The 13429-nt window shown below is 35.0% G+C and overlaps 1 protein-coding gene across 5 annotated transcripts in view; it reads left to right on the plus strand.

Annotated features, from left to right (window-relative positions):
* The window catches only part of LOC121383303 (choline transporter-like protein 4), a 52712-nt gene that overhangs the window by 18759 nt on the left and 20524 nt on the right, over window positions 1-13429 (plus strand). For all 5 annotated transcript variants that reach the window (XR_005959282.1, XR_005959283.1, XM_041513247.1 and 2 more), the window contains exons 9-14: window positions 1194-1306; window positions 2883-3014; window positions 7282-7381; window positions 8544-8636; window positions 10635-10734; window positions 13123-13175. Coding sequence is in view for 3 of the 5 variants with exons in the window: in XM_041513247.1 (XP_041369181.1) it covers window positions 1194-1306; window positions 2883-3014; window positions 7282-7381; window positions 8544-8636; window positions 10635-10734; window positions 13123-13175 (591 nt within the window). In the remaining 2 variants the exon portion in view is untranslated. The remainder of the gene's footprint in view (window positions 1-1193; window positions 1307-2882; window positions 3015-7281; window positions 7382-8543; window positions 8637-10634; window positions 10735-13122; window positions 13176-13429) is intronic.

A 13429-nucleotide genomic window follows, 5' to 3' on the forward strand; every position in this document is an offset into this window, starting at 1 on the left:
AAAACACCTAAAAAGGTATTATTAATTAATAAAATATGCCTTTTATATCTTTTGCCATTCATTTATTAAGCACATAAATTACATTAATGTTTATTTTAATTCTTTTTTTTTTGTATTTTTAATGAAAAACAAGTGCCCCAAAAATGGTGAAAATGCCCCAAAAGTGTTTGGTCTACCATGCCTTGCCTAATTTCTAGAGAAATCACTAAATATGACGTTTTATTTACGTTGGTATTTTCTAATCAGTATATCGCAAGAACCATAACTCTGGACAAACTCTGTCTAAACCGGCATATTTTATCAGTCCCAAGTGAATCCAGTTTAGACAGAGTCCACTGTACCTTGATAGCTTTCTCACCTAGAATGGTGTTATTGTTAACAACTGTTTAATCTCATGACTGGCCCAGCATCTTTGACAAATGCCTAGTGACAGTGAATTCATACTACTGTAGGTCCAACTTCAGTGTCTGGCGATACTGTCAACCCTCCCGCATTCCAGTATTTTATCAAGTCTCCTGCAGGAAAAAAAATTCTCCAGGGAAATCGTTATTTTCTAAGCATAAAAAAATTGCAGCTACCATAGCTGTGTATTGACATTCAGTGTTACCATATATAAAACTATCCAATTTAGTCCTAACAACGCCTTTTGCCTCTTGACTTGTAAAATGTCATCCCACTAAATTACAAAATGCATATGACTGAAGTGCCAGAGTTGACAGTGATACACACGATGTCAAAATCACTTGTCAAAACAAGACAACGAAAAGATAAATTAGTTATATAAACAATACTTGTATCAATTAGTTTTGTATCTTTGTGGAGCAAAATGTTGGAAACAAGAATACACTTCAAGGGATTATTTTTGTACAATTAATAAATGTTGTGTTTAACATAAAGAAAAAAAAGTGAAGGCCAGAACCATGATTGTAAGGGAAGCTTTGCTAACAATAAAGCCTGGTTTTCATACAGTCTGTACCATGGCATACACTGATGCAGATCGATGTAGACCAAAGACATTTTTTAATCCAAACAGTCGCAGACAGTTTACATCAGACTAGAGATTGATGGGAGAAGTTGAAACCTGTTCAATTTTGCAGAGTTGTTGCAGAGCATCAGCATCGATCTGCATCCCTTAACGATTGTATCAAAACCAGGCGTAATACTTTTTTTCTTTAATGGTTACAACATTTCAGAGGTACTGTTATGACAGTGTTACTGGCAATGATCTGGATGGTGCTCATGCGATGGCTTTCTGGAGTCATAATCTGGTTCAGCATCCTTGGTGTGTTTGTAGCTGGTGGTGTTGGTACGTAATTAAAACATGTTGATTGTGACACACTACTCTGTTGCTCTGTTCATATGGCTAAAAGAGTTGGCTAATAAAATTGACCTTAATTTATTGGCATAAAAGTTAAGCTGGCCACAGGCCTTAAATTAAGGCTGGTAGCTACATTTGAATCTGAATTATTATATATCAGCCTGAACAAATGGAAAGGGCATCCCATAAACTTTTGACAAGATAAAACTGTTCAGAACCTCTTTGAAAATATGTTCCATTACTGAGTGCAAGGTTAGTGGAAGTGGTTGCTATGATCATTACTGCATATGGCACCTACTTTTCATGATTGCAGTTATACACCTAACAGCATTTAGTAGATACATAGCTGTCTGTAATGTCTCCAATAACTATTGAAGTCCAAAACCTAGCTTCCATCCATAATAATATTAATAATAATAAAATTCTTTATTTTCAGAGGGTAAACACATTCAATACACGGTGACGCGTCTCCCATGAGGCCCTCTCTAATCTATACATATTATACATACATACATTCAAAGAAACAACATTAACATACATGTAATATGTATAGCATAGATGTACTTTGAAAGAAACTCATTTCAGTATGCAGTCCTCGAAGTCTGTGCACAATATTTAGGATAACGCAGTTACCCTCGAATCTGATTTAGAAAGAGTCCACTGTACTTTGTTCATAATAAAATATTTCCGCTGTTCTGTAGCCATCAGTTTGCGTCAACATTCAGCATTGGCAGTATAAAAACAGAATAAATTAAAACCAATTACGGCAGAGCTCTACATTAACTCTCAATATCCACTTGTCCTATAGGACTTAATTTTTACCCTCTGTGCCCTCTGAAAACTGTTTAGCCCACCCAAATTTTAATACTTTTGACACACTTTAATACCATTGCACTCTGAGCCGAATTGATGCTTATTGAATATGGTTATTTCCAGTTGTTATGATGCCAACTTCAGTTACAAAGCATTTTTGATTGCTTCCAACTCATTCCACATCCTTATGTGGTTGTATTTTTTGATGTGTCAATGATGAATGATGTGTGTGTGTGTTGGGAGGGGGGGTGAGGTAAAAAAATTACATTTTCTGTGGTTATAGTTCCCATGGGCCTGTTTATCATAATTGTATTTGGTGTAACACTTAAGTTCACTTCAGTGTGGCAGGTATGTTATCGGGTAACATCATGAAATCCACTTTCAGTTCAGAAAACCAACTGTGATATGTGAACAGCATAAAAATCAGGCTAGATTAAAATTTATTTCTAGTTGGAAGTGTCTGGTTGGACAAGTTGTTAGAACCATGACCTGTCCAACACCCAGAATCACAGGTTCCAGACATGTGAACAAGTTTAGTTAATGTAGACCCCTGTACGGTCAGCTTTTATTTTGCTTCTTGTTTCCTTTTTTTGTAGACAAACTCAGTGTCTGGTACAGATTAAAAAAAAGAACTGTATAGACATTTAAAAACTCAAATGCTTAGGCAGAGTGGGGTTTATACAAAATTTGTTTTTGTTGAATCAATTTTCTGAACCGTATTTAAATTATTCTCACATGATTATAATTTCAGGTACATATTATTCATTTACAAAGTACATGAAACTAAAGGATGTGGATGTTACTGTAGCCCATGGAATATCGGAGAGTTTCTCTAGTAACTGGGATTTTGTTATATCATCAAAGGACACTTGGCTAGCATTTGGTAAGCTGCCATAAGGAAATGAAGAAGAATATCGTGTGGGTTTTAGTTTGTTGAAAGTCTGTGCCATTGGCGGATCCAATATCATCAGCAATTTACATGTCCATTAAATTGCCCTGAAAAGGTGTCTGTGAGCATCTTTATTTCAAAATGTTCCGTGGAGCATGCCCTGAAACTCCCTACCGATAGATCTGAATCCCTTTGGGAGCTCAACTCATTTGTGTTCGGCAAACTCAAACTTGACTTATATTTAGAATTTTGTGGCACTCCCTTTACAAAATCCTGGATCTGGCCCTGTGTGCAATTTTGTCTGATCTACCTGTGACACTGAGCTCAAGCAACGCTTTCTTTGTCAATGAGTTTATTATTGTTGTTATATGTAATGCACCACATCAATATTTGGAGGGGTGTGTGGATGTGCATAAAACACTCAAAAATGGTAGTTAAAATATTTGAAGAGTAAATAAAATAAGTTTAATGATATGATACTTTCATTTTTGCCAGAGTGAATTGTAGGGTATATAAACCACAGGAGACGGCCAACAAACAATATAGGTCAGTAATATTAGAATTTTTTTTGGCAAAGATCGGTAAAAAGCTGAAACTTGGTAGATACACTCCTCTAACCATCCTTAATAGCATACTAAAAGTCCCCATGTATCTTCTTTGAGCTTTTACTGTTATGACGTCATGGCATCACGAGCAGAAAGCACAGTTGTCGTAGATGGCGGATATTTACTGAGACGAGTGATATGGCCTCAACATGGCTCGTACAGTGACATATACTCATATACTGACATGTAACATATGTACAGAAACACCATGGAATAAATAGTGGCATCGTTGTATTTTATGGTTATAGTGATGCACCAAGCACCAAGGGTGTGGAGCAAAATCACCAAGCGATGAAGTCACAGTCGACAGCCTATTACTATCCGTCAAGAAAGATTCCTGACCAATGAAAAGAATAAAGCCAGGTTTATTCAAGCTCTGACTGGGTATCTGGAACATGCTGGCATAGAAGTGAATCATGCTGTAGCAGATGCAGATACGTCGATTATTCGTACAGCAATAGAGCTATCAAGGAACAACAATGTTGTTATGGTGGGAACCGATGTTGACTTACTTATTTTGTTGATACAGTTGTCAAAGCAAGACAACCAACTATATCTGTATAAACCAGGAGCTGGAAAATGTCCTGATAAAGTGTTTTCCATCAGCTGTGTTCAGCGGCGTTTGTCAGAAGCCTCTAGCACTTTGCTCTTCGTACATGCCATGACTGGTTATGCCATCTGCCTTGTACAGACAAGATAAGAAGAAGGCATCCACTCTTCTTCAGAAGAACTCGGATCTACAGCATCATGTGGTGAAGGTATTCAATGACCCAACCTCTTCACCAGATTCTGTGTTATCTGTACGTGAACAGTTCCTGCTGGCCTTGTATGGTGCTCACAAGACCACAAAATCTCTGAATGTTCACAGACACAGGAGAGTCGTGAAAGCAGTAGCTAACTTTCTGTTCAGAACAAGACACAGCTCGCAGCTCTACCACCGGCATCTGCAGCAGCAAAGGAACATTCATTCAGTTTTATCACCAAGTGCAGCAGTGGTTAGGAGTAGAACTGCCACCAACAGAATGGGGTTGGGAATTGACAGATGGACAGCTAAACCGGTTTTCACACGTTAACCACCTGCACCTGAAAAAACTGTCAAGTTTGGTCTCATGCAACTGCAAGAGTGGTTGTGAGCGATCGTGTGGCTGCAAGAAAGCAGGTCTGTTCTGCACAGTTCTATGTGGCCATTGCCAAGGAAATGGCTGCAGCAATTCAGAAAAACCAGTCGTTTGTGAATCAAGACACAGATTTTGAAGTGAAAGAGAACAAAGATGACTCGCTGGAACTTGACTATGAAGCATTTGATTTCCAGATGACTGATGAGGATTCTCTGGAGGATTCTCTGGAGGATACTAATGAATGTGACGTTTTACCAACAACTGAAAATCCACGAAAGCGAAAACGAAAGTCGTAAACTGTATGAGCTGTCTGATACTATTATATGTTCTAAAATGTAAATTGTACTAAACGAGTACCTAGGATGACGTCATATGTGACATCATGATCTATTTTCTTGTGTTTATTTGCATTGCCGACAACTGTTTCAAATCACCTTATTGCCATTTAGTAATAAATCTTCAAACAATATACTCATGTATACCAGATTACATCTCCGAAAAGGCCATTTCTCACATAAATATGAACTATGACGTCATAACGACAGAAGCTCAAGGAGGATACACGGGGACTTTTAGTATGTTATTAAGGCTACTGAGAGGAGTGCATAAACGAAGTTTCAGCTTTCTACTAATTTTTTCCGACCTTTTGGCCATTTTTCCTGGACTAATATATGGCCATTTTGGGCCAGTTGTTTTTGTATGGGACTGTCCTGAATGGACCACCAAAACCTCTGTCCTTAACCCTCATCAGTACAGTTGTCAGAACTTGTTAATCCGTATCACTAGTTCAGGGCTTTCTGATTTCTATTCATGATAGTTTGTATCAGAATACATAGATAAGATTATTATGCCTCAAACATACAATAACAAACAAGAAATAATGATATTCTGATATAAAAATATTTTCATTGAGAGAGACATTGTAGTCAGAATTATGTTTTTCTCATTAAACAATGGGGTCCAACATGACACAAGAATACTATAACAATGTCATGCCGTATTTCAGTCACAGAGGTTGGTAAGATGGTGTATGGATAAACATTACACTGAGAGAATATTTTGGAACATTATAACGACACTAATAATATTGTGTTCTGTGTTCTGCGTTCTGCGTTCTGCAAACTCCAAATGAAAATTTATTCTACAGATCCTATGGCTATACAAAATGAAATAATCTTTGATCTTGGTGAAATGACAACTAGTTACATAAAAAGAGAGGAAACAATAACTGGACCCCTGATATACTAATGAGAGTTAAACTTAAAACATGATTTAAAAAAAAGAAGAAGAAATAAATTTTAAAATTAAGCATTAAGACATTTTTGTTTTAATATATATAAAAAAAAACACTTGTGAAAGATTTGATCTCGGTTTTTTAGCAGTAAACAAAATGAAATGCACTTGCAACTACTTTTGTTCTTTGTTTCACTTTGCAGATAGAATGTGCCCTGTTTACATGAATGTGCCCTGTTTACATGAATGTGCCCTGTTCACATGAATGTGCCCTGTTTACATGACCAAGTGCATGGTCACTCTACTTAGCAGTTAATTGTTGTAACGTGACAAAATGTTATTAAACCCATATGCAATACTTTTTAAGACCTGTTAAATTGTTAATAATAAATGTTCAGTTACTAGCTACATTTTATTATTAGTCAATCTGAAGCTTTCTTTTACACCAGAGAACAATCGTTTAATCTAGGTCACGAGGCTTGATTAATTTTGATGAAATGAGTGTCAATGAAGAATACCAGTACATAATTATTACATTTCATCCTATGACATCCATTTTATCTTAAATTGTCATATTATTTCAAATATATGCAATCCACAAATTATAATTCATTGGTGCTATATGTGTGATACAATAACTATTCCATCACTGTGGAATCAGGGGATGTCTGTTTATTTAGTATAGCAACCACAGAAGAATTATCTCAAAAGAACTGTTCTACTGATTTGTTACTTAATTTAGCTGTTAATTCTCCCCAGTGCTCCAACTCAATTTCAGTTGGAAAAAGTATGGTACACTTTGTTTCTCCCAAGCTTGCTCTGAATGTGCATGTTGAACCCTGTGACCTGACCTAATATCAATTAGTATACTGGTATAATGGTACAAATGTGACAGCTATTACATTTTGTTCCATCCCACTGAATCCACCCTGTAGTGAGCCAGTAGTTGTGTAATACTTAACGTGTCACATCAGGTATTAGTCTTAGAACTGAAGAAAAAAACATACCAGTCTGTTGATTTTTGTGGAATGATGAAACGGACATGCGTCACAATGTTCTGTAATAATTAATATCCATCCCATGCAGTACTAAAATCAAATCCAGAACCTCTGTTAACTGGTATTCTCTAATAACAGAACGTTTTTCACTGTCCTTTCCTTATACAGTCCTTAACCTCTCTAAATCGGATACCTCTTAAACCGGACATTTTACTCGGTCTGTTTTAGAGGGGTTTCACAGTATATATTTTATTCTAATGTAAAATGTTGTGTTAATTTTAATACTGTTTTTTTTATTATTGCATAGGCATTATTTTGATCTTGATAATGGTTATCTTGTTGCTGATTCTATTGTGTACATGCTCTAAGATTCGGATGGCAATTGCACTCATCAAAGAATGCAGCAGGTTTGTTTTATCAAAGTATTTGGTATTCCCTGTTATACTTTTAGTTTGCGTGTACATAATGTAGTATTCAAGTCAGCAGAATGACATTTTGTTATCTGTCTCTAACAACATTTCATTAAAAATCAGGTAAAATTATTTCCACTCATTTCTTGACACATTTCTTTAGATATTCTCCAATCTAATTAAAATTAGCTCCACTATTACATGTGGATATAACAGCAGCCCGTTGGAGCTCATGTCCAGTTGACCTTTCATTCGACCAATCAAAACCTTACTTGCAAAATCATGCCAGTGATTTAAAAAGAATTTGAAAACATTCGGGATTATGCCGAGGGTATACGAAATGATTCGGGTGAATTACAAAGTATGCTGGAAACTAATTTCAATATAAAATTTTATATAAAAAAAATTTCAAGACAAAAAAAAAACTGTGATGGTATGGCCATAAAATCTGTTTATACTAGTATACAATCCAGAGTTTATTACTGTACTTTCCCCCCTGTTTTTTTAATGTTGAAATAGACCAACAAGTTTGCCTATTACATAAATAGTCTCGCCCAATATTTTTAGAATTTGTATGCTCCCGAATAACGCTATAAACGGCGAAGTGTAATTGGTCGATATTTGAATTGTTATTTATAGATGAAATGTCACCTGGACATGGGAGTCCACGCAATGCTGTTAGATCTACCAGGGTAAACCCAGTAGAGCTAATTTTAATCAGATTGGATATTCTCCTACATGACATGATTACATGTACATGTATGTACATTTGTTATATGGTGAATTTGTACATGTAGGTATTTTGAGGGTTTTCAGTGCCTTTTAAACATGGTTAAAATGAAGTTAACATTTGGCAATAGTTTCTCCAGTGACATTCTATGATGGATGATCAACTTTCATATTTGGTTTGAGTGATGGTTTGTTATTCTCTCAAACCCCATATGTAATGGCAAAATTCAGTAACTAAAACGGAATATTTCTCTCTCTTTTGTTTTCGAATTTTATTTTCATTTTATTTTTATATGGATGAGACCCAATGCATAATTATTTACATGATAGCTATGTTTTGACCAAAGCTGCATCATACATGTACTTCCATTTTCTCTTTTTTCTTTTTTTTAATTATTATTTATTTATTTTGTTGTTCTTACTCTTTCAGAGCTATGGGGCACATGTTCTCTGTATTGTTCTGGCCATTGATTCCATTTGCAATGTTGATAGCATTTTGTGCTTACTGGCTTGCAAGTATGGTGTATCCTTACAGATTTTATTTTCATTCTTTTGTTTCTTTTCTGTGGAGTGAGGCAAGTTGTTACAATTAGAGTTATATGACCCTTGAACTACGGAGATATGAATAAACTTAGTTTTTCTGACTTCTTGTTTTTTTAACAAATTTAAAGCCTTGAACTGAAACTTTGTGTATAGCTATATCATCTTCTGTTACAGATCACATTTGATGTTCTTGCCAATTTACCCATTGTTGACAGCTATATGGCCCTTGAACTTGTGTGATATGTAAATTTGTTATATGGACATTTGTTTTTTTCAATACCTGAAGATATTCAGGTGAAATTTTGTGCATAGCATTATCATGTAATGTTATAGATCATGCTTGACTTCTATGGCAATTGACTAATTTTTAACAAGCGTTATGGCCCTTGAATTAAGGAGATATGAACATTTTATAAAAGCAAGACAGATTTATCAATTCCCATTGGCTAATAAATTCTACCATCGAAGAGACGATTTTGTAAAAGAAGTAAGTTTCACCCATTGGTGAGAACAACATGTGTTATTTTTGGTTACTCATGGTTGTTAATTAACACATGTTTATGTGTTAACAATTTCAAGACATACGACTGGCTGCTCCTAGGTGATGACCAGTTCACCAGTGCCATACATCCAATAAAAAACTACACAATGGAAATCAATTAGACTGTGATGTATAGTTAACTTGACATTCATGTGTCTGTAATGTGTAAGTCGGCTACAAGTGCAACGGCTGTAAATAACTTTTAGTTTTTGAGGATATGTAATAAATAGAATAATACATTTGTGTCGGTTAGATACCATTTATTTCACAGCTTGTTTAAAAACGTATCAAACTCGCTTTTACTCATTAGATACATTTTAAAACAACTTGTGAGATAAATGGTATCTAACGGCCACTCTATTAATATTATTCGGAAGATAAGTAAAAAATAATAACAACACCCACCCTCCATCATTTAGCAGTTACTGTGATATAGGTATTGGCAGTTGATTTGCTGCACCTTCACTTAAAATATTAAACATTCATAAATGTATTCAATTTTTTATTATCATGTTTTTTAAATTTATAATATAACAAAAAATATTAAATAAATAAACAGGTAACCTTTTAACAAAAGGTGAGCTATTTTCGCCAACCCTGTTGTTGGCATGTTTACTTTTGAGTGAACTGAGCTTGACTGCATTCATATGGTAATATAGTTTAGTTTACTGCTAAGGTGTACCTGAGGTATTGAAGGGCAAGCATATATTAGTTTACTGCTATTATTAAGGTGTACCCGAGGTATTGAAGAGAAAAAATATTGTTTTTCATTTTGGTGGCATTTATCCATGTATCTGAACTACAAAACCACTAGTCAGTGTTCGAGATTAAAATTATTGTGCAGTATCCCAGTTGGATACTAACATTTCAAAATCTGGTATCCCACCTGAGAATTTAGTTTTATATGGTATCCCGGTGGGATACTGGGTTCTTGAAGTCTGGTATCCAAAATTAAATTCTGGTATCCCCAGGATATCGGGATACCGTTAATTTCGAACACTGCTAGTATTCTAGTATTCAAGTTTGCTTAGCTATCATAAGCGATTTTATACAGTTTGTGGCTGTTAAACAATTATTTTATAAGTATGCAAGTTAAAAAGGGAAAAACATTATCGCCAATGCAATGTTCAGATGGCACAAAACGTTTCCATATTTTTTAATAAAGGAATTTGCATCAATGTGAACTAATAGTTTATTTTTCTATAAAATAGATAACTTTTGTCATTAAACAAATATTTTCCTTTGCTTTCTTTTTCTTTTTCTTTCCTTTTCCTTCCTCTCTAAGACTACATGTAAATGTCAAAATTACAAAATGTTTGAAATCTAATATCTAATTATTAATAAATCAATGTGCTTTAAACCATTCAACAAAACAGACTAACTTTTCCTTTCGTTTTCTCTCGTGAACTAATAATGCATACCTTGACTGTATATCAGCTTTATTAGTTCAATGAGCAGATCTGAGTTCTACAGTACCACCAACAAAACAAACGACGGTGTCAACTATATGTTGGACAGAATACCATGCAAACCAAATGTCCGTTGATGACAGTATTTGTGCAGTTTGTTTTTAAAACATTTATTTATGGGTCTATCTACTAAATGTTCAAATTATGGATTGGTTTTAACATAACTTTCTTATATATTTTATTCTGATGGGTCTGCTGAATGTTTATGGTTTTGATATACAGTGAAACCGCACTTAATGACCACCCCCATTCTAAGACCACCTCAGTATAAAGATAAGTATTTTAAAGACTGGAATATTTCCTTATTATTTTATAGTAAAACTATTGCGGTACTAAGACCGCCCTGCTATTATGGAATCGGACCTAATGGTTGTTTTTAATACATTTTGACTCCACAAATGTGATCTCGGCAAAAACAATAATTATTGTGGACTAATTATACAGGCTGCTCAAACAAGTAAATAAATAGTTATAGTTTTATTTAGCTTAAATAGGTTTTATTTTTGTACTGGAAACCAGGATAAAAAAATAGTCTTTTGTTTCTTGTATAAGTTGATGGAAAGTAGCTTCACTGTAATTTTTTTTCTTTTTTCTATTGTTAAAATATTTTTGAGTCTTATTTTTATATACAATTTTCTTTTTGTTTATAGGTTTACATAGGTTACTTAAAGACAATTAGAGGGAGTATAAGTGGTGTTAATTGTGGGTATTTATTTTGTGATAAAGTTTATTTAATTTTAATTTGTGATATACATGTATTTAAGTATCTAAACAGTTTCAGGCTTCCAGATTTCAAAGAAATTATTGTTTCTGTTAGCATGTCAGTAGTATGTCGGCAAAATTACGAGACTGGAAGTCTGTTACCTAGTATCATGTTACATAATACTCCATTACCATGATTATACCCCCCAACCCCGAAAACACATCCATGTGCAAACCACATTATCTGTGCACATGCACGTTCTGCACTTGAAACATGAATACATGTTCTATAAAAATGCAGGGTTTTCGGTTACTTATTCTTATTATTTTAGTTACTGGACAATATCAAACATATGCCGTGATTGATTGAAGCATAACAAAACAATTTCGTTGGTCGTTTACAAGTAGGTGAATCCAGGTCAGCCATAGCAAGGACATTCCATGTATCCCCAAGCACCATATCGAGATTGTGGTATCAGTTCCAGCAACATCAGACAACACTTGACCTTCCCAGATGAGGTAGACCATGTGTGGCCCAGCACCACTACACATGGGTAATTAATCTATGGCAAAGGACCACCATAGCAATAATCTACTGCTTCCGTAATACCAGGTTTACATAGGATATCCGCTCAGACGGTGCGGAACCAACTACACAAGGCAGGTATCTGAGCCAGACTGCCAGTAAGAGGTGTCTTGTCTCAACAACATCGTCGACTATGACGACAGTCTACAGAGTATGGCCTCAACTGCGATGGAGAAGTGTATGGTTTAGTGACGAGTCTTGGTTTTTGCTTCGTCACACTGATGGAAGATGTCATGTGTATAGATGCCATCGTGAACGTTATACAGGAAGTGGGTAAATTCGGTGGTGGTAGTATGATGATGTACGTGGGCAGCAATTCCACACACTGGCCGGACCAACCTTGTCTATATCCAAGGCAACTTTACAGAACAGAGATGTCAAGATAAAATTTTGCAGCCACACATCGTTCCAACTATGAATAACGCCAACGTTCTTATTCCAGAATGACCATGCAAGACCACATACAGCTAGATTAACAACAACATACCTTAACAACAACAACATTCAAGTCCTGTTTTGGGCTGCTAGATCTTTTGAACTTCATAGAACATTTATACTATGAGTTAGATATAGATGAGCGAGACAGCATCAACCGCAGCCACATAATCTTCCACAGTTGGCACCGACACTACAGGCAGAGTGGGCCACCATTCCACAAGGTGTCATTCGTAATCTTATTGCTTCCATGGGAAGGAGATGTCAGACAGTTCTGAACCCCCATGATGGACACATTAGATATTGACTGCATACTGTTATTACCTTGAACTATAACTTTTTAAATGTCACGTCATCGACAACTGTCAACTGAATGAGAGTTCACAAGTATCTGACATCTCCTTCCCATGGAGGCAATAAGATTACACATTCAGTTGACAGTTGTCGACGATGTGACATTTAAAAAGTTAAAGTTCAAGGTGATAACAGTATGCAGTTACACACACATTCACAGTTGACAGTTGTCGACGACATGACATTTAAAACGTTAAAGTGTGGTGCAACATGTGAACATTTTGCTGTTTTCTGTTCATTGTTCATATTATCATATACCTCTGTCATTTCTGAAACCGACATTACATGTAGTTGTTACTTAATTAGGTCAAAGTGATTTACAACATTTTAGTTACATTTACATGTATATCGTTTTAAGTTTTTTTGTTTTATTTTTCAGGACCTCTCTGAAGAAAATAATATTTGTGAATTTGTTAAATATGGAGGAACAGAGTAAGTGCAATTGTTATATTACAAATATTATAATTTTGTAATGAACTATTATAAAGATGAATTTAACATTTTCTAATCAAATGGCCTCTTTACTAGCTGTTGACAGTTACAACAATCAACAAGAACTCACCATTATATAACTTGGAAAAAGCTTCTTTAACTAAATATTTTTAATGTAATTTTGTATTTTTCATTTATCAGAAAATATTTGTCGATTACAAATTTGTGTCCATCCACAGGTATGTGACGTACAT

The sequence above is a fragment of the Gigantopelta aegis genome, chromosome 10, assembly GCF_016097555.1.
Source record: "Gigantopelta aegis isolate Gae_Host chromosome 10, Gae_host_genome, whole genome shotgun sequence".
Classification (NCBI taxonomy): Eukaryota; Metazoa; Mollusca; class Gastropoda; order Neomphalida; family Peltospiridae; genus Gigantopelta; species Gigantopelta aegis.